This window comes from Notothenia rossii (genome assembly GCF_949606895.1).
Source record: "Notothenia rossii genome assembly, chromosome: 2".
Classification (NCBI taxonomy): domain Eukaryota; kingdom Metazoa; phylum Chordata; class Actinopteri; order Perciformes; family Nototheniidae; genus Notothenia; species Notothenia rossii.
The window spans coordinates 71,380,085-71,402,187 of NC_136904.1; the positions used below are offsets into that span (position 1 = coordinate 71,380,085).

Consider the following 22,103-nt stretch of genomic DNA (forward strand, 5'->3'; position numbering starts at 1 on the left):
ATGAGAACTCAAACGCGCATGCTCCTATGGACCGAGATACAGGTACTTTTTCTAAATATACATTTGCTCCATTTTGGGCTTAATGTGCCACTGAGCAACTCTCATAGGAATAAATGGGGCCCCGCCTCGGACACTGTATCCAGTTCTCTTTATATAACCAAGAAAGACAAACACAATTAAGTCTTTCTTCAATGACATGACATTAACATGCACACATATATCAAAAATGTTATTGCAATGATTATGATATGGGACATCATATTAATTTGGATGTATATAAAAAAAAATGGGCCTTGTTCCATTTTGTGGGTTTTTTCAATATTATTTTTGATATAGGGTTAGGGTTAGGGTAAGCGGTTAGAGGAGGATTATTCTTTGTAGGGCATTCAAAATACTAATCTTTTTTGTGGTATTTACTGCATTTTGGAAACACACAGTCTTTTGCCTCTTTACAAGCAACTACTGTAGCTAATAGTTCACTCACTCCCATTGTCCAAAAAAGAACAGATTGTCAGAATAGAGATGTATATAAAGATGTATGGACACAACTATTATATTGCAAAATTGGCAACACCCCAAGAAACACACTCCGATCGCCAATTTTGGGGCTGATCGCAGATCGCCGGAATCAGTATCGGCCAATACCGATCGCCGATCCGATCGAGTGGGCGGGGCTTATGGGGATCTTCCATTTAAAGTGATTTTTAAAACTCAATTAATGGGGCTCATTCACTGGCGCTTCCACAAACAACAACCAACATAATTATTACATTCAAATGAAGTACATTATTCAAGTTTACGTTAACTTTGGATAATAACACGGGAGAAATGAGCGGAAGCACTCTCTTTTCCTCTCTCTCTCTCTCCTTCCACTGACAGCCCGTCAGTATCGTCTCATGCAGCTCACTGATCCAGTAATGAGTGACCCGACAATGAAGAATAAACATATTTATAACTAGTTTAGCTTGTTCCAGAGGAAGATAAAATAGCTAAGTGTGTTAGGTCTAACTCTGAGGGATTTCTGTTTCGCACAGGTTGCATAACGCTATTTTAACGTCTTTTTCGGACACCTTCAAATACTGCCAGACCGGTGAAGCCATTTAGGCAAGCCGATCGATCGGAGCATTCCTAGTGGAATATATATATAAACTTTCCTCATACTGGTGCATTACACATATGCCCTCCACATACAACCCCCTACATACCCAGTAAAAGAAACCAGTGCAATGTGTGAAAGCAATAAGCAGCACTGCTTTCTTTAGTGGAAGGTCAATATTATTCTCGTCAGTTGGCAACTTCATATGGAGGGCTGAGAGGGCAAAGGTGGCTAAAACACTGTTTGTATTACATGACTATAGTGTGTGTGTGTGTGTGTGTGTGTGTGTGTGTGTGTGTGTGTGTGTGTGTGTGTGTGTGTGTGTGTGTGTGTGTGTGTGTGTGTGTGTGTGTGTGTGTGTGTGTGTGTGTGTGTGTGTGTGTGTGTGTGTGTGTGTGTGTGTGTGTGTGTGTGTGTGTGTGTGTGTGTGTGTGTGTGTGTGTGTGTGTGTGTGTGTGTGTGTGTGTGTGTGTGTGTGTGTGTTAGTTTTCCAGTCAGCCAAAACCATTTTCTGGAGAACACAATCAGGCCAACAGACAGACATCCTTTTTTGTTGATTGGACTTATAAGTTTACATTTATATCTAATTTAATGTGCCCCTTAATAGTGTTTTATTTGTCAGATAGCGATGGACATATTTTTATATTAACGCTCAACTTTTATCTTATAACTATTTTGGTTCTGTTTTATCTTCTTTTTTGAGATGTATATATTTCAAATGATTGTTTATTTACTCATGTTGTGCAATACCTTTAATCTTCTGGGGGAGATTTTGTTTTTAGATTCATGTACAAACACATGCATTAAAGGAGAGGTGTATGAGTGAAGGGGTTTGGTGCCCTGGAGCCATTAGCTATATATACATATTATTTCTTTTTTGGTTCCATTCAAGGACTTGTACCAGTGACCATCGGGTAAATATCCAGTTCACACGCCAAGCCTGTAGCTGAGCTACTGCCTTCCCCCCAAACAGCATCAGATAAACTTTATATTGTAAAACAAGGAAGTAAAGTAGAAAGTGAATGTGTATAATGGTCCAGTGTGAGGTTGTACCTGACTTTCATATCAGACTAAATCAGCACAAGCTGAGGAAACTAAACACAAAAGATACCTACATTCAGCTGTGTTTGTTTTGCTCTTTATGTTTTCCCATTCCAATGAACTACTTTATCCCTCATGTCAATCAAAGGTCAGAGCCAAACCTCTTTTCCTACTTTGAACATATTTAACCATCAGTAAAACCCAAATAACTAAAGGTCACTTCAACACTAGAATTGTTAACAATGTAGGGAAATGCTAATAAGGGAAGTATTCCGAGCAGGTTTCCTGTTATCAGAAGGCCCTTCCCTTCTTCTGAACTCTCTAACTTGACAGTTTTGTCTAACCATGATTATACAAACTCAGCTGATCGTTGGTAAATAACACAAGCTGCTGCTGCGAACAGATGCAGCTCTGTAAAACGTGCTCATTTATTTCTGTCTTCTGTCTGGCCTTTGTAACTTATAGCATGCACATTAATGCTTTATTTGCTACATAGTGTGTATGTTCTAGATACAAATGAATCAATTAAGGGCTTACAAAAATGGTCATTTAGTAATCGTGAGTGAGAAATGATGGTGTCGGGCCACTGCACATTTATCTAGGCGTGCACCTACGCAGACACACACAAACACATGTGCAGAAGTAATTTGGCTGAGCTAATGTATGTGGCGCATCATTTACAGATTGATTGCTGTCATCACTGATTCTGTGAACTCGTAATAGCATCTACATCGATGCTGAAATATAATCATATAGACATTAATCATCATTTTAGTTTTTTTAAAAGGCAATTAACTGTGGGGCTATTAGCTGTGTTTGGTTGGAAACACATTTGAAACTTTTAAATACAGTTTAATCTTTGTTTGGAAAAGTATCATTGCCAATTATTTAAAGCTTTGGGTTCTAGTATCTTGTCATATGTTTATGTGTTTGTATTTCTATCCACGTTTTTAGCCTTTAGCTAGGGTAAGTTGAGAAGTAGTAAGATGTTGGGAGCCAAAAACAATTTTAAAGGTCATGTAAATGCATGGATGTGATTTACGACTTATGGTTGACAATCTTTGTGCTATAATACTAGGATGGGTTATATGCAGAGACTACATTTTACTAGGCTTGGCATCTAAATGTGTATGACAATTCAAAGCGGATTTGAATCAAGCCATCCATTGCCATTTTCATATATTGTTTAAAATGTGACTTAATGGTGGGCATAGCCTTGGGATATAGCTTCTGGAAATAAATGGATGGATGGAACAAATAGGCTACTGGAAAACATAAATAACATGATTGATCTCCATAACAAGGTGATCAAGCAAAGTAAGAAACACAAGGAAACTACGCACAAGTAGAGGTGGTTGCATTTCTTTCAAAGCCCATAATGCAGAGTATATTGAGACTGCATTTATTTATTTGGCAATTTGAATGACAATTATTTTCAACCCGTCAAAGGGCTTTTACATGGGGAGGCTAACATTCAGTTAGCCATGCCATCAGGAGCAATATTCAGGTTAAGTAATGGTACAATGACATGTTAACTGCAAGAGCTGGGGATTTAACCAATAACTAACCAATTGTCAGTTGACTACAATTGTAAACTAGATTTGGCTTTGCCAACATGTGTAGAACAAAATGTAAAATATCCTAGTAATTAGGATATAGCATGAGCTTGATTCTGATATCTGGCTCTCTTTACCCTTCCTTCTTAAGTCTTGATTTTGAACAATGTTCAGTGTCTCCTTCTCCCCTCACACTTCTGGACATGTTTATCCTCCTTTCCTCTCTTTCTCCTTTCTCTTTCCATTGTTTTTCTTTCCCCTTCTCAGCAGCTTAGCTCTGTCATTGTGAGCAGCAAAACACCAGCCAGTCAGAATGAGGCAATTATGACCCTCTTTGAAGGAAGGGTTATTATACGTAATGCCCTGTAATTCTGCTCTACAGTTATCATCAGAAATGACGCACGCATGCACGCACACACACACACACACACACACACACACACACACACACACACACACACACACACACACACACACACACACACACACACACACACACACACACACACACACACACACACACACACACACACACACACACACACACACACACACACACACACACACACACACACACACACACACACACACACACACACACACACACAGAGCAGACAGACGTACAGGCATTATTTGATCTGATTCATACAGCATGCCGTATAAGATACGTTTTTATTCATTGAGGAGGTTGAATTGAACCATGACTCAGTTGAAAACAATGAGACTGGTAAGGGAATAGAAAAACATGCAGACGTAATATTGAGAAACATCATTTTACCTGGGTGGCCTCTGACACAGTCCGCATTTAATCGTGACATTTTAATCCTAGGCAATTTAACAAAAACCTGATGCTTAAACCGAGCAGACCTAATCCCATTGTTCACCTCCCACCTACGTGTTAGTCTTAATAGTCATATTAATTGTGTTAAGTATTAATAAAGGATATTTTTTGTGTAGTTTGTCCAGTATTGTCTTTTTGACATTGGTTTCCTTTGAAGATTCCATTACCTCGTCCAGTAACATTCATTTATTATTATTTTCGGATCAGTTTTATCAGGCTCCAGCAGAATTACTTCAACATTATAGTGCCTTTTTTTTGTCAATTTTTAAATAAATAAACCGATTTGCTTGTACCATGCGTCAGCCTCTATTCCCTCCTTGTCTTCATACACCACTGAGTTTCTCCCTTTTCTGATTTCGGTCTCTTGGTGGCTACTCTGTTATCTCCCTGGGTTGACTGGGATTGAGCCCAGACTCAGTGTATCTAATGAAAAGCTTTTCAATTCAAGAGCTGTGTTTTCTGTTGATATTTCACTTGGCCTTTGCCTTTACTTTGCTGTCATTATAGATTTTAGGTTAGTTTATTATGACCAATGAAAAAACATGTCAATCACTTGCAGGTTGTTATATGTCTGTGTGTTTGTGCTTGTGTCTGACCCTTACCAAGGGCCTGAGACTGAATACACTTGTACAATTCCGCTGGGGTGAGGGAAAATATAACTTTCAATATGGCATGCTGCTTTTCTTTAATATGTATCGGTAATATTTCTCTTGAACGTTCTTTGTTCTTCAATTTAGTTTATTAAACGTGTTAAATATATGGAAGTTCCCTTCTAATGTGAACAAAGAAACATTGTAAATACATTTGAATTTTTTTTCTCTAGGCTTCCTGCTGTTTTCCCAGCTTGTTCTAATCATATTTATCAAAAGATCTTCAGGGCAATCGGGTTCACTCATAATTTCCTTTTAAAGTGTGATGTCAACCCACAAAGGTTAAGTGAATCAGCAAAAAACACACACACACACACACACACACACACACACACACACACACACACACACACACACACACACACACACACACACACACACACACACACACACACACACACACACACACACACACACACACACACACACACACACACACACACACACACACACACACACACACACACACACACACACACACACACACACACACACACACACACACACACACACACACACACACACACACACACACACACACACACACACACACACACCTGAGTTGGCTCGTTGGCATCTAAACGTCTCCAAGTCTGACTGTTAGGGTTGTTTCAGCTCATCGGCCTGCCAGACAGTATAATCCCCAGACATGCTTCAAGTTTGATCAATTCAAAGTGCATTTTAACAGGATTAACAAGGCCATTTACAAACAGTTTCAGAAAAGTACTCAATGTGGCATTGTAGATCTTACTGAACAACATTTATCTGAGGAGGTGAACACTGGAGAGCCAAAGGAAAAGTTGTTATCTCACAAACGCTTCTTTCCTCTGATGTTCATGCCAGGTTTCTGGGCTTATAAACTCTGTGACAAAGTTATAATGGTACAGATCAGGGGAATGATACAAGAACCTTTCAAAGGAACAGAGTATTGTGCAGTGCAGTGTCAGCAATACAAAAAAGTTGAAAAACATATCAATCTGATCTGCTTTCCTCGCCTCATACTGATTCTCCTGTGGATCCTTCACCATAAATCCTGATATTAGAGCAGTGGTTCTCAAAGTGTGGGGAGCACCCTCCCAGGGGGGCGCAGAGGCATGACAGGGGGGGCGCGAGAGACCAGGAGGAAAAATGCTTATTTAAAAAAAAAAAAGATTAAAAAAAAATCATATTTTGAAAAATTATTGATTCGAAAATAATATGATACAGTACTATTACGTCTGGGTCTCTGTGTTTCCTTTAAAGCTCGGCTCTGTGTCTGTTTGGAACGAGCCATTTTGTGTGCGTGCGCGAGCGAGAGAGAGAGAGAGCGCACCGGTACCGGAGATCGTTGATGTTAACTTCTGGTACTAGCGAGCTACGCTAACGGATATAAGGAGTTTTTTTCAACAACAAAGTGGAGGAGAGTCCTCTCCTGTCAGACTCAGTGAACTAAAGGACTCTCTCAGTGTTATCTCCGTGGGTTTCAAACGTTTTGGTCACCATTAATGTAAACAATTATTTCCGAGGCACACGTTTACAGTATATGATCATTATAGTTATAAAAAAATAAGAGAATAAATTGAAAACAGGTATGAAATACTATATGACATTAAAAAATGAATAAAGTTTAAAAAGGGGAATGATTGGTAAAATATCCATAAAGAAATAGTAAATCTGTTTACAGTTCTGTGTTGAGAGATGTATCCATAGATCTCTTCATTTTGCTCTCAAAGTGCACCAGATTGATGCTTTTAACTTCAATATTTAAAAAGCTTCCCGGGGGAGCTTGCCCCCGGACCCCCCTATGTGAGGTCCACACACCACCTATAAAAATAGCACTTTAACCCTGCTTACACCTACAGTTCCAAGAAAAAGTATGTGAACCCTTTGGAATTACCTGGATTTCTGCATAAGTTGGTCATAAAATGGAGGAAGCCACTGCTGTCCAGAAAAAACATTGCTGCACGTTTGAAGTTTGCAAAAGAGCACCTGGACGTTCCACAGCACTACTGGCAAAATATTCAGTGGACAGATGAAGCCAAAGTTGAGTTGTTTGGAAGGAACACACAACGCTATGTGTGGAGAAAAAAAGGCACAGCACACCAACATCAAAACCTCATCCCAACTGTGAAGTATGGTGGAGGGAGCATCATGGTTTGGGGCTGCTTTGCTGCCTCAGGGCCTGGACAGATTGCCATCATCGACGGAAAAAGGATTTCTCAAGTTTCTCAAGACCTTTTGCTGGAGAACTTAAGGCCATCTGTCCACCAATTGAAGCTCAACAGAAGATGGGTGATGCAACAGGACAACGACCCAAAGCACAGAAGTAAATCAACAACAGAATGGCTTCAACAGAAGAAAATACGCCTTCTGGAGTGGCCCAGTCAGAGTCCTGACCTCAACCCAATTGAGATGCTGTGGCATGACCTCAAGAGAGCAATTCACACCAGACATCCCAAGAATATTGCTGAACTGAAACAGTTTTGTAAAGAGGAATGGTCCAAAATTCCTCCTGACCATTGTGCAGGTCTGATATGCAACTATAGGAAACGTTTGGTTGAGGTTATTGCTGCCAAAGGAGGGTCAACCAGTTATTAAATCCAAGGGTTCACATACTTTTTCCACCCTGCACTGTGAATGTTTACATGGTGTGTTCAATAAAAACATATAATTGTTTGTGTGGTTTTAGCTTAAGCAGACTGTGTTTGTCTATTGTTCTGACTTAGATGAAGATCAGAACACATTTTATGACCAATTTATGCAGAAATCCAGGTAGTTCCAAAGGGTTCACATTAGGGATGTGCATCTCCATCACTGAGGCCGATGCGATGCGCATCTCGATACGTTGCCACGATACGATACATTAACGATACCTTTGAAACACCAGGCGATGCGATACGATACGATTCACCCCTGTTGCGATACAGTTCGATACGATTTGATTCAACATTATGCGATTCGGGGCGATACGATGCGATTCAACACGATGCAAAAATAATGATACTTCAATATGGTACGACAGAGGATTTTTGTTTTATTCCTTATATGCAGCAAATCATACATTAACAAAAAAGTGCTTTACATATTTGGTAGTGCACATCCCATCATGCCGTTTATTTGTTTACCTTTAAAAGCTCTCCAGAGTACAGTACGATTGTATAACACCTCACAGTTAAACAATGTAAGGATGCATTGCTCATGATTAACAATGTGCAAATAACAGCTACCATAGAGCAATGCCCATACAGCTGCAAGCCTGATGTGCTTAACACTCAGAGGCCAACTCACCAGTGAGCAGAAAGCAGTGGTTTCTATCTGAACAATAAAGAAAACAAATAACCTTTCACAAACAGGTATTTCATAACTGCTTACAGTAAGGAAGACATTTAAATTATTATTGGCCGTCACAGGCTGCTGTAAGCTAAACACCTCTCTCTGACAGAACACCTCACTGAGTGATTTAACTCATATGTCTCACTTTCAGGTTTCTCTTTTCAGCCGCAGACCCCACGTCGCCTCTTTATGTGCGTCGTTAAGTTCCTCGTACTACTTGTGTACTTTAAAGCGGCTCGGCATCGTTAACAATTTGCGAGTGATTTTTCAAGTTGACCGTCTGTAGTAATAGTGCCGCGCACATATACCATCAGGATGTTGCTGATGGGGTGCGGCTGCGGAGTGATACTGTGTGTATGCAAGTCCGCATCTAGGACGGATCTATGTATCATGGCTGTAGACCTGTTAAGTAATAAAGATACCTCATACAAAGGTCTACGGATACCTTATTACTCTCTATGACCTGCGGTCAACTATATAGCATAAAGGACTATTACACCGTCTTTCTTGAACAATCCGAAGTGTTGCCAAACGTTTGATTTGTAGGTATTTTTCAGTGCGCTGTGTTTCTCTTTCTCCTCAACTTCCGTGTGTGTTGATAACTGAGACTCTCGTTCTCCGTAGTGGCGAAGCAAATATCAAAGATCGTCTCTGCTGAGCGTTGACAAGATGAGGGGATTTTATATGAATGAATCGTTTTTTTACCGATGCACAGACGCTACGCAATCGATGCATCGCGAGTTCAACCCGGTTCAACCCAAACTGTAGCCGATGTGCACTCTTTCAACCGGTGCACTCGCATCTTGAACGTTTATGCCGGTGCACCGATGCGAATCGGTGAATCTTAACATCTCTAGTTCACATACTTTTTCTTGCAACTGTATATGCCGTGAGCTGATTATCGAGCCTTCATTGTAACAGTCGCGGGTACATTGTGTATATGCGTGGGGATTGTTGCAGTAGAAAATTCCACTGTAGCGACCGGTACATTAATGAGAAACCCTAAATGTTTGAGCACCCTCTATGAAACGTCAAGCTACCCCACAGCACCCCCAAAGTAAATCTCTGGCGTCGCCACTGAGCCTGACTATTTGTGTTGGGGGGGTCCGACTTTTTTTTTTCTCCAAAGGGGGGGCCTGACAGAAAAAGTTTGAGAACCACTGTATTAGAGGAAAGGAAAAATGTAAAAAATGCCTTGGAGAGAGTAAAGGTGTTCATGAATAGAAACATTTAGCTAGTATCTGAACCAACAAGAAGTCCTGGTAAAGGCCATTAGTATCTGAATACAATCAAACCAAACCATTTGCCATGTAATGTTCATGTGCGTGACTAGTTAATAGTCAAAATAATGATTGGCACAATTACCCATGATTAAAGTTCTGCTCACGCTGAGCCTACCTACCTTGAGGCTAGCTGGTGCCCAAAGAGTCTTTCCATTGAAATAGGTCAAACACGAGAATGTATTCGGGTATCAACGATTATAAACGTCTTTCAATGGTATTAGAACATAATGATATGATCATATTGTGTTCTCTTATATAAACATTTTGTCAAAGTTAAAATTAGACACAAAATTAACACCATGCAATTGTGTACACATTTGCCATATTGTGGTATGACACAATGCATAAAAGACATTTAAATTAATATTATGATTAATGTTAGCCTCATTAACCAGCCTTACTGGGTGCATGTGTGTTTAAGGTATGCGTATGTGTTAAATTGTTAAAAAGACAAAGTTTGACTGAAGCAATTTGGTAGAGTGTGATGTCTGATTGTAGGTTTTTAATTAGCCTCATTTATATAGATCAATAATATTAGGCTTACTATGTGTGTAAGGTAAACACACAAATGCACTCCCACCATAATAGAATGCATTGTTTGTATCAGTGACATGTAAATGTATGCTTGAAGTGATCACCAGCGCTCTTGTTTGAAGAATATTTGTGTTTAACCCTGATGTTTGCAAAGGAACGCATGCCAAGTGTGTTTTTGGTCTGTGTTTGCATGAGTGCATTTGATCAACAGCATGTGTTATTATTAATGTCCTAGAACATACATCAATATTATACAAGGCAACAGTGCCCCCCCCCCTGCTATCCATTACCAGCTAACCTTTTAAACAAACCCTGTTCTCTGTACGGCTGTTTCTGCAATACCTTCCAGATTGGAAAAATACATTAGGAATTACACTTCCAGCTACATGGAAACTGCTGATGGGAATCCAGACTTCCTGCTTACATTTCATTTTCCTAGACATAAAGCTGGGAGTGGGCCTGATAAACAACATGCAAGGGAGACATTAGGGGAATGGAGAAGAAAAAGTGGGCTTGTGCGGCGGTCTAAAAAGGTACATTTGCACAGGAAACACGTTAGAAAAATAGTTAAATAGTTTTCCATATATATTTCCACCTGCTAAAACTATTTTCTTTGAGGTGGTAGGCGATAATGCAAAGGGTCTATCTACTGAACAATGGTTCTTTCTCATGTTATTAATGTATTTATTTGCCTTCCTCTGTAGCTCTGTCTATAAATGTAGATATTACTTGAAAGATGAAAGAGGAACTGAACAACCATCAAACTAATTGTCAAAGTGAAGTTGTCTCTTTTACCAATTTGCCTAGAAAAAGACTCAGCACCTAAATGTAGCATTGACAGACCTATGCTAACGGTTCCCCTTTACTGCTATTATTTCCTCTACGCTAAGCTATGCTTTGCTTAGCTAAGCTACACCACGCTAAGCTAAACATGTCCTACATCACATCATATAATAGATCAAAATCCAAAATAGACAGATTCGTAAATATATCCTACATTTATAAGCCTACAAATAGGCAGCACACTTCCTCATAGTAGGTACCATACCACCTTAAACATTAATAAATCTGAGCCCTCCTTCAAATGCAGCAGTCGGGTGTATTTCAGCAATGGATTTTTTAAACAGTATTTCTGACCTCTGTCTTCAGCAGACCTCGAAACTCTTGTGTTTTCTTTGTGGTCTAAACCTAAAGCCAGTCAGTGAGAGTCTGGGCTACAGTAGAACACTCATCTGGGATTAGGAGCCGTTTATTCATCTCAGCTCAGTAATACTATGAGAGTCTCGCTTCAGAATCCAATGAATATTTCACACTTTCATTTCATATGCAATCTCTGCTGCTCAGAAGTGTGTACTGCTGGGTATCATTCTGCACGGGTTATGTGTGTGTGTGTGTGTGTGTGTGTGTGTGTGTGTGTGTGTGTGTGTGTGTGCGTGCGTGCGTGCGTGCGTGCGTGCGTGCGTGCGTGCGTGCGTGCGTGCGTGCGTGCGTGCGTGCGTCCCACTGTATGTGTGTTTTGGGGAATTAGAGTGAGGCACTTTTTTTTATCCGCATAAGGACCATTTTATTTTATAGTATCCATGTGTTTTTATACTATATTTGTATACCACTTATCCTTCTATTCAAATTAGGGATGCCAGCGATTATTTGATTATTCGAATATTCGTTACAGTCTCCATAATCGAAAATAATTTTTAAAATTCGATTTTATTTATATATTTCTTTATTATTATTTATGTTTTTGGTTTTTTTCCTGGCTTAGTTTCAACCAAAATATAGTGAATAATCGATTATTATTCACCAGGGCTGTCCGATTTTTGATTTTGATCATGGTCAGTTTCTGGCATCCCTAATTCAAATGAACCAGTGCTTATCATTTTTAGCTAGGTTAAACTTGGCCTCTTTTTACATCAACTCATTAACTCAGTTTTCTTCAATCTGATCTGAGTCTTTAACAGTGAAGCTCTGTTCATAGATGAATGAGAACGCTATGGTGAGTTGTGAATCAGTGTCCTCCATAACAGACTATTTGAAGACATCGAAAGCCGCGGAAACAATCACCTGATAACTGGCAACCCTCTCGCAACAACACAAGGTCAGAATGAGCGCTGACTGTAAAAGCTGTGTTGACGGTGATGCGTTTACTTGCTGACGTATATCCTGAAGCGCATCTGAACAATAAAATGGGCACCTTAGTTTACATTTAATTGTGATTTGCATTTGACTCCTATATTTAACCCTAAACCTCTGGTTTTATAGAAATATGTGAAATAAGAAGTAAACTCAAAATAACAAGATCTTAAGTGACATCAGAAATCGTTACGTTACAAGATGCTAATTTTTCTCTCAGCACGATTTGCAGTGCAAAGTTAATACCACGTCATTCAATTATAGACTTGCGATATTAAAAATGATATGAACATTTTACAAAGACAGACCAAGTTAGATTACCGTTGTGACTACGTAAATGTGTTCAGGGTTCTTGGTTAGAGCTCAGATTAAGGTAAAGAGGGTACATTAACAAAAGGGGCTATAAATATCTTAATCTGGCACACGTTAGATAAACTTTACACATGTTTGGACCGTTTCATCTCCATGGTAATAAACCACTGCCTTTGTGTCAACTGTTGCCCAGCTGTTCTTTAAAACCTTTTAAAAGTATATATGGGCTGTGTCCAAAAGATTCCCTTGTTCCAACAGGAGTTGCTTCGGACCATATGTTGCATGTCTCCCCTCTGTCTCCTCCTTTCAACACTGTCACTTAAATAAAAGGCACTGATTACCCCAAATATTATTTAATATTATATTAGAGCCGAGTAATTGTCTGCCTTTATTCATTTGGCTGTGCCGTGAACAGCAACAATTCTGCCATGATGGATTGGAGGCGGGGCTTAAGAAAATCACAAGTGCGCATGCTCTTTGTTCTTGAGTGTCAGGCCAGTTTGGCTTATGCGCCAATAAGCAACTTTTTTATGAATGAACAGGGCCTCGCCTCAAACGCTGTATCGAGTTATTTGTGTACATCCATGATTGGTATCTATAAAACAGAGCATTGTACTGGGGGATTGATAGCAGAAGTAGTGTACGTGCCACGGGAGGTACTTCTTTGTTGAATTTGGCATAGGGAGAGTGAAAACTATCCAACGGCAGGATGGGTGAATGCTGCTCTCTGAAGCTCTACAACACCATGGCAACAGGCTCTCATAATAGTAATCCCTGAGGTCAGTTGCTGGTCTCCTGATTCTGTTATTGCTCCTGTCATGGAGTCGTGTGGCCCCTGGGCGGGGGCTTAGCGTGTCATCATGTAACTCTCCGGCTCACTTTGAGACATTAGGGCTCATGAGGGAAACTCATCCAGCAGAGAGAACATCATAAGCTACAAATATTTTTTAAAACGTCATGTGGGACAAAAACGCTGTTTATAACACAATATAATAAACACTTTTCATTCAGCTGGAAACTAAATTAACTTGGTAACAAGATCTAAAAGCGAGATATTAACTGTGTGCCCTTTTTAGAGAAGGAGAGATCAATTTAATCCTTTAGATTCTTACAGCCCTGAGAGAAATTGCCAACCTATGCAACTTTGTTCTTAATTAGTTCAGAGAATCTCCAACAAATCCTGCAGAATGTATACATCCTTAAAGGCATACAGTATGAGCCGAGCACGGGGTAATGTGCATAACATTTTCTAGCCAGTAGGTTGCTCAGATGTTTTAGGCAGTGACCTAAATGAAAAATTCAGTTCACCATAGGACACAGGCTCATTAAAACATGTTGATACTGTTTTAATGTGCAGAGAGGGTTCCAGATTCCTTTCAGGTCCTTAACTATGGTTCAAAAAACCCTTAATCTAAGCCATTTATCACATTCTAATAATGCCTGAGTCCATATGACAGAGTGAAAAGACCTTTCCAAAGGGGGAAAATGAAAAATGACACATTCCTCAGGGGGAAACTAAGGAAACAGGGATGTATGGATTGAGTTTGCAAAGTCTCCAAAAAGTGAATTGCTAATGACACAGCCTAATGCTGAAGGCAAAGTAAAACCTTTTCCCTTTGAATTTTGCTTGTGAGGCAATATTCTATCCAAGGGAGTGGCTAAGACGACACTGCAGCTCAATACTGTGAACACACACTCACACACACAGAAATCTGCTCAAACATTCGTACAAGTCCATACACTTTGCTATGTGACCAATGAATAGCTTTAAATCAAAAGGATCAATGCATTATATGAGAGGTATCAAAAGGATCAATAGGGATACAGATGGTTTATTAGAGCTGTCAGACACCTGTTTATTTTCTTTGTGGACTGGCAAGCTTTATATTTGTTGAGTAACATGCATGTGTGTATACTCTGCTTACTGTTGGTCACTCAGGAATCAAGCTGTTTTGATGTGAGGCTATTTAACCTCACATGAGTTAGTCAGACTTCACAGGTTTGAATTGAGAAGGTGAATGTTACATGGCTGTTTGTGCTCAGCTTAAAGTGACAAAACCACTGTCATAATGTCAGTTTTTATATTAAAGTGAAATTAAATCAAGTAAAGCTATCTCACTGATCTCTTTCAAATCTTTGTCAGACTTAAACCAGGAGCAATGCCACAACATGGCTTTTTCTCCAGCAGATCTTACCTTGTCCTTGTCTTCTACCAGATCACTGAGTATGTCATCAGGGTCCAGAATCCCCCCATCACAGTATTCAACATGGTGAGTCCTGACCAGGAAATCTCCTTCCTGTAACACAGGTTCAACAAACATCATTAAACAAGATAATGTCCAAATAAACCTGAAATCTGCTGAACTCTTTACCCATTATATGTATAAGTATACATATGTGCCTGACTGCCTTTTATAATTAGTAGCTGCAGGAGTCAGTCCAACCCAGTCTCACAAAAAAACATGTAATAACTACGTTGGTCCACAACGTAGGACATAGTATTTCTACAAAAACGCTTCTGAAATTGTAGGATCCCTACGTTTTTTTTTACCACTCATTCCAATGGCTGCCGTCTATGTCACGTGAAATTCAAATTTCTCCCTGCAGAAAAAAAAAACATGGCCGAACTTCGTTTTATTCTCGTTGGAAAATGCCTATATTAAAGTTAGTTTGGCCATTAAAATGCGTTTTGATGTCATTTGATGCGAGAAATATGAGTTATTATTTCAGATTATGTGTGCAGTGGATGTACATGATCTTTAGTTTGCTAGTTATTACGAAGATTACTTCAGGAAATTGTGTCCATACAACGTTTTCATTGTTACCAAGGTGGTTGCTAGGGACGCTGCTATCGATATTATTTCTGTTATATTGTGTAACTGTTTAATGGTGTTATCTTTATTGCTACCCCCTTCTCCGTCAATGTATAGTGTTGGTCCACAGCGCAATAGTATTAGTTTAACAAAATCCGCATCTAAAATTGTGGCATAGATAGGCTACGTTATTTTCCCCTGTGCAATTCCAGTCTCACATCTCACATCACATTGTCATAAACAAATACCGGAAACAGACCGAAAACATTTTTTTTAAATAAAATAATACTTTATTCCGAGTGTGCTTGCTTTTCTCTTTGAAAGTTATCATATAACGGCATTGTAATACACGGTTCGGCTGCATTAAATATTACATATCTGCCGTAGTTCTCTATTTATAGAGCCCTGATGAGAAGACTTCTAGACAAACATGAGGAACTGCCGCCAACACTGAAAACGTGATGTATTTTTAACACAATACGTCTCCTCGCAATATCAACACTAATTCGGCTGACTTTTATATTTGATCCAATTGGTAGATAGGCTGTATTTACACCAGGGGTGGGGAACCTCCGGCCCCCGGGCCGTATACGGCCCTCGAGGTAATTTATAAACACACGCAAAAAATAAAACAATTTGAGAAATCTAGACCGCAAACAAATTAAACAAGCGAGTGCCTGTTTTTCCTAGCCAAGGTCAGGGTCCTTGAACACAACACGAGCCTAAAGTGTCATCACGTGGTATATGTCTCGTCTGACAGGGGTGCAGTTCTGACGGAGAGCACCAGAACGTCACTCCGGCACTTCCAGAAATTGTAGTACCCATAAGGAGCCGTACACATGCCGCAGTTTTTGCCAGGCTGTGTCTTTAGTTGTAAGCCCAGTGGCAATCTGTTCATATGTCATACTGATCATACAGTCAATAACTTTGTTGTTATTAGCATCTGGTTAGCTAGCTATGCTAATGAATATAAGAACCTTTTTCTACAACCAGTGAGGTAAAGGCACATCTTTATATGATCATTATAGTTATAAAAAAATAAGAGAATAAAGTAAACAGGTATAAAATACTATATAGCAAAAATGATTAGTAAACAAGAATACCGTTTGAAAGGGGAGTGATTTGTAAAATATCCATAAAGAAAAATAAATCTGCTTAAAGTTCTGTTTCATATGGATGTTGGGAGATGTATCCATAGATCTCCTAATGTTGCTCTCAAAGTGCACCAGATTGATGCTTTTAACTCCCCCCCCCACACACATCTTGTGTCCATATCTTTCTGTTTTGGTGGTCGTGCCACACCGTTCACATGCATGCATGCGCGAGTCATAGTAAGATATCTGGATTGAGAGGTTGCTTTTTCTTTGCACAGCATGAAAGAAAGGCCAAATGAATCTGTGATTTTAGAATTTTTAAGCAGAGATCAATAACTTGTATACGGCCCTCGGAGGATATTGTAAAAATGGAAATGGCCCTTGAGAGGAAAAAGGTTCCCCACCCCTGATTCACACCATAAAGGTGCACAGCTGATATAAAGGGACACCTAGTGGTTAAAGCATGTTATTGAATTTCATTATTTGTATTGTTAGATATTAATAGGATCCTTATAAAGTCTGTTCATTACTCGTTATTCTATACTAATAGTTAAAGACTGTATATAATGACTATTTTGCACATCCCTTTCAAGATTTCAAGATTTTCTAAGGTTTATTGACATATCATACACACAAACGGTGTAGTTATGCAATGAATGAAAAACTTGGGTCGCAGGTTCCTCAACAGTGTATAACAAGACATCTATCACTATTTGTGGATAACTCCAGCAATGTTAACTATGTTGAAGCACTTATTTTAACTGATATTATACATATGTATTCTACTCTTATAAGATGTATGTAGATATTTCATTTCCGGCCTTGTCAGGTATTGAACCATCAATAAATAAAGAACACAGAATTATTCAATATAAAACACAGAATTTGTGTGATTATACTAAATGATTTACAAATAAACACCACTGCATATTTACAACTGTTACACATGCTGATGTAACACAAATGTATATCTTATCTTAAGATGATCGATGGCTACTGCCATATTTGCAAAGTCTGCCTCTGAACCTTGACAAGTGCATGTTTCAGGCTTATCAATTAACAACAGGAGGGGTCACAAACATAAGACCAGCTGTTAAATAAAGCTCTTCTGACCTTAGCTGGCATGTGGGTATATACATTAATGCTGCCCATTATGGGCACAAGCAATTTTCACCCATTTATTAATTATATGTTTTAAATTTGAGTGTTTCCTATCCCCTAAACCTCCAGGGATGTACACAACTTCTTATTATGGGAAATACAAAAACGTCTTTTAAAACTAGAACTCCCAGTAGAGACGTGCCATAGATAGAGAACATGTTGCGAAACACAATAGCCAGCATGTGTAGTTCTGGGGACGGGGTGGGGGAGGGGGGGGACGGGGTGGACCCGTTCAAATCCACTTTTGGACAGTCTGCCGTGGTTCCATCCCATTTCAAAGTGCTGTTCGACGCTCTGCGTAACCCTCGGAGCACACTCTCCAATCACAGAGCTTGAGGACTATCACAAGGTTTGTCAAGCGAAGCGGAGAGAATACTTACTTCCGGGTGTAATATTCTCTAAAGCAAATGAGCTGCCCCGACCCTCGGTCCTGACGGACACCAACTTGTGCTTATTAATCAAACAAATAAATAAACACAAGGATAATTATGTGTTATTGTTAAGTAAATGGAGAATTGCACAGGGGAAAATAACGTCTCTATGCCACAATTTTAGATGCGGATTTTGTTTAAACTAATACGTTTGCGCTGTGGACCAACACTATAAATTGACGGGGAAGAGGGTAGCAAAAAAGATAACACCATTAAACAGTTACACAACATAAAAGAAATAATATCGATAGCAGCGTCCCTAGCAACCACCTTGGTAACAATGAAAACGTTGTATAGACACAATTTCCTGAAGTAATTTTCGTAATAACTAGCAACTAAAGATCATGTCCATCCACTGCACACATAATCTGAAATAACAACTCATATTTCTCGCATCAAATGACATCAAAACGTATTTTAATGGCCAAACTAACCTTACAATAGGCATTTTCCACCGAGAATAAAACGAAGTTCGGCCATGTTTTTTTTTTCTGCAGGGAGAAATTTGAAGATCACGTGACATAGACGCCAGCCATTGGAATGAATGGTGAAAAAAAACGTAGGGATCTTACAATTTCAGAGGCGTTTTTGTATAAATACTACGTCCAAAGTTGTGGACCAACATAGTTATTACACGTTTTTTTATGAGACTGGGTTGGTCAGTCACACCTCCATCAAGGCTGATTCAATGAAGCCTTGAAAGGGTAATGTCCCTTGGAATGAAAAAACTAGCTTTACCCAAACATGTTCAGCTATGTAGATTTGATTCACTTAAATTGGATATGCATTTGGCAAAAAGGTTTTTCTTTAAATGGCTTTAAGGTTTCAGGAAAAAAAAGATTTTAAAAATCCATGTTTAAGCATTTTCAAGACTTTCAAATATTCATTCAAGACATTTTAATTCCGATAAAGGTTCTTTTTTGTAATGATCAGCTGATTTCAGCTAAAGTAAAAAAAATCTCAGTACCGAAACGAATGCTTGTCTGTGTAACAAAACATTCAGAGAAATAGGAGGGATTCGTCGATTTTACATAAATATTTGCATTCATAATTGAAAAACATATACAAATGATCATGGTGTGAATTTTTAAGAACATGCGTACCAAACAAACTTCTATGACAAGTGTGAAGAATACTATTGGTAGGCCAGGATATCTCTGCAGTTTCACAATACTTCATTCAAAATGGTATTTTAAACACATTTATCCTTTAATTGTGCTTCCAGTGATTTGAGTATTGCACATGTCCATGTAATGATTTTGATAGAATTCTGAATAATTGTTCCACCCTTGATGAAACCAATTCTCAGGGCTAAAGGCCTCCCCTGCGTGTCCCTAACTCTTCCACTCTGCTCCTCATTACAGTTTACGTATAACTTTCTCTAGACAACTCTCGCATTCCCACCCTCTTCTTTGTTTCTTTCGTCCTTACATCTTCCACATCTTTCCTTAGGTGCTGTGTACAGATTACTCGGGCCCGGCCTTTCTCTCTCCCTCCTTCCTCCCTCGCTCCGCTGTGTTGGGTCTGTGATTAATGACACGCACACTGCACCGGACAGCTGACTACATAGAGCTGCTTGTTGAACAACATATTGAGACAACGCACACCAACGTGCACGCAAACACGTAGAAAAACCACAAACAGCCTCAGGAAAGGTATGACTCAAAATGTTGCAGGGTGCCGCTCCATTAAATCACTCTTTCAGGGTCAGGCACTGTCGATGCTTTTCAAGAACTCCATCAGGGAGAGGGGGAGATAGAGAAGGGCGCTCCAAGTCCAAGAATATCACTGCAAGTCTCAATGTCCATACATGTTCCTACTCTACATCAAAATCCTTTATAATTAATGATTTACTTCCTCTTTAAAATAGAATGTTATGGTGTAATATTGTTTTTTTTGTACATTTATAAGTAAGACAGAGAGCGATGACTTCCTAAATGTTGTGTAAAATAGAAAAAACTGTACCTTGTTGCATTGCAATACCGTACAAAATAATGTCACCACTGTACGATGCTTGGTTTTCATATTCACATTTTAAGGATAGAATATGTCGTGCTTAAAGTGTTATTGAATTTAACCAATTGTTTGTACCGGATGTGATACAGTACAGTTTACACAGCACAGTACATGTTCTGTAGCTACTATTGCACTAAATGGTAACACTTGAATACGTTATGCAAATATGCAACTTGTTTGTTGAAATGTTAATAAATGGGAGCTTCCTCAAACAGCCATCTCTTTCCCGACAATCCCCTCTGTGCACGAACCCTTACATATGGTAATTAAACATTAAAACAGCTGCGGCTTATAGTCCAGTGCGGCTTATATATGTACACATCATTCAATTTAGCTGCTGCGGCTTATATTCAGGTGCGCCTTATACTCCGAAAATTACGGTAATTTAAAAAAACATTTTTTTATTAAAAACAAGATTAATGGCATTTGATATGCTTGTTGGAAATAGTTTAATGATTAAGGGTTTTGCACAATTTAATAATACACAAAGATAAGAGATGACAAACAGTGCATGAAGAGACAGAAAACTCGTTGGGCTCATTCAAAGCCTCTACCTAAATGATATTAAAAGTCACAAATGTATATAAAACCCAAGATCAATATACCGTAATTTTCGGACTATAAGCCGCACCTGAATATAAGCCGCAGCAGCGGCATACCACTCTCGGTTCCACTTTTACTTTTGCACGCTACCTGTCTCACTCTTTTCCGGCCTCCAGCTTTTCCTGCTGGAACCCGCCGCTTAAAGGTGGGGGTCCGCGGACCGGCCATAGAGCCCATAGAGTTAAAGGTGTTGGCCGTTAGCTGTAAAAATCCATAGATTAGCCGCACCGTTATATAAACCGCAGCGTCGAAAAATGGGAAAAAAGGCGCGGCTTATAGTCCGAAAATTACGGTACATGTTACTTTTTAGACGCTTTTATCCAAAGCCACTTACATACTCAATACTGTGGGAAATCCCCACAGGAGAAATTTGGGGTGAAGTGTCTTTCCCAGGGACACAACGACATGCTGACTGCAGTGGGGTTTGAACCTGTGCTCCCCTGATCCCAACACCAACGCACTATTCTATTGCGCCACACACCTCCTTTTCCGTTTAAACTTTTTTGTGTTTTAGGCCCTATATCTAGGTAGTGTATTTTTCTGGCACAACAATAATCCCTGAACGATTAAATGTGTCTACGACAAGGAATCTGCGCAAAGTATCACCGCCCCCTTGATTTTTTTTCCCAATTCATGCTACTATATACTGGTTTGAAGTTATTTTTTCCACCATCAGCACCAACAAGAAACTGCTTGCGCTCACATTTTGCATGAATGAGCTTGTCACCTCTCAGTCAATCCTTGTGCGGCCTTAAAGAGTACGACCCCCTCACCGGCAGCAACAACAGGTGTCTGCCCGTCTTAGTTTCTGTCTCACTTATTAAGATCAGGATGGACAAAGATGGGGAAAAACAAGCTTTTCTCCCATTTTCAACATTGACTTCACCAGCGCTCCAGAGAAGTGAAATATTTTAGCATTTCTTATTTTTTTCTTGAGTTGGCCACATGTGAAGGCAAGCAATCTCTCTTTATTAGAATTTAAAATAGACGCTGGCACTCAGAAAAAGAAGCTAGGTGGCCCTTAAAAAAGGAGCTTAGGAAATGTAAATTGAATGTGTTTGTTAAGGCTAAGCACTAGGGATGCTCCGATCGCCAATTTTGGGGCCAATCGCCGGAATCAGTATCAGCCGATACCGATCGCCAGGGGCGCTGTAAGGGGGTGAAAAGTTAGGACGATTCTAAGGGCCCGTGACTGACAGGGGCCCCAAACATTTTTAGAACATTAAGAAA

The 22,103-nt window shown here is 39.4% G+C and overlaps 1 protein-coding gene across 1 annotated transcript in view; it reads right to left on the reverse strand.

Moving 5' to 3' along the window:
- LOC307029139 (partitioning defective 3 homolog B-like) overlaps nt 1-22,103 on the reverse strand; it is a 124,786-nt gene that overhangs the window by 76,407 nt on the left and 26,276 nt on the right. Inside the window, exon 3 of the mRNA XM_079664806.1 lies at nt 14,951-15,052. Coding sequence (XP_079520932.1) covers nt 14,951-15,052 — 102 coding nt within the window. The remainder of the gene's footprint in view (nt 1-14,950; nt 15,053-22,103) is intronic.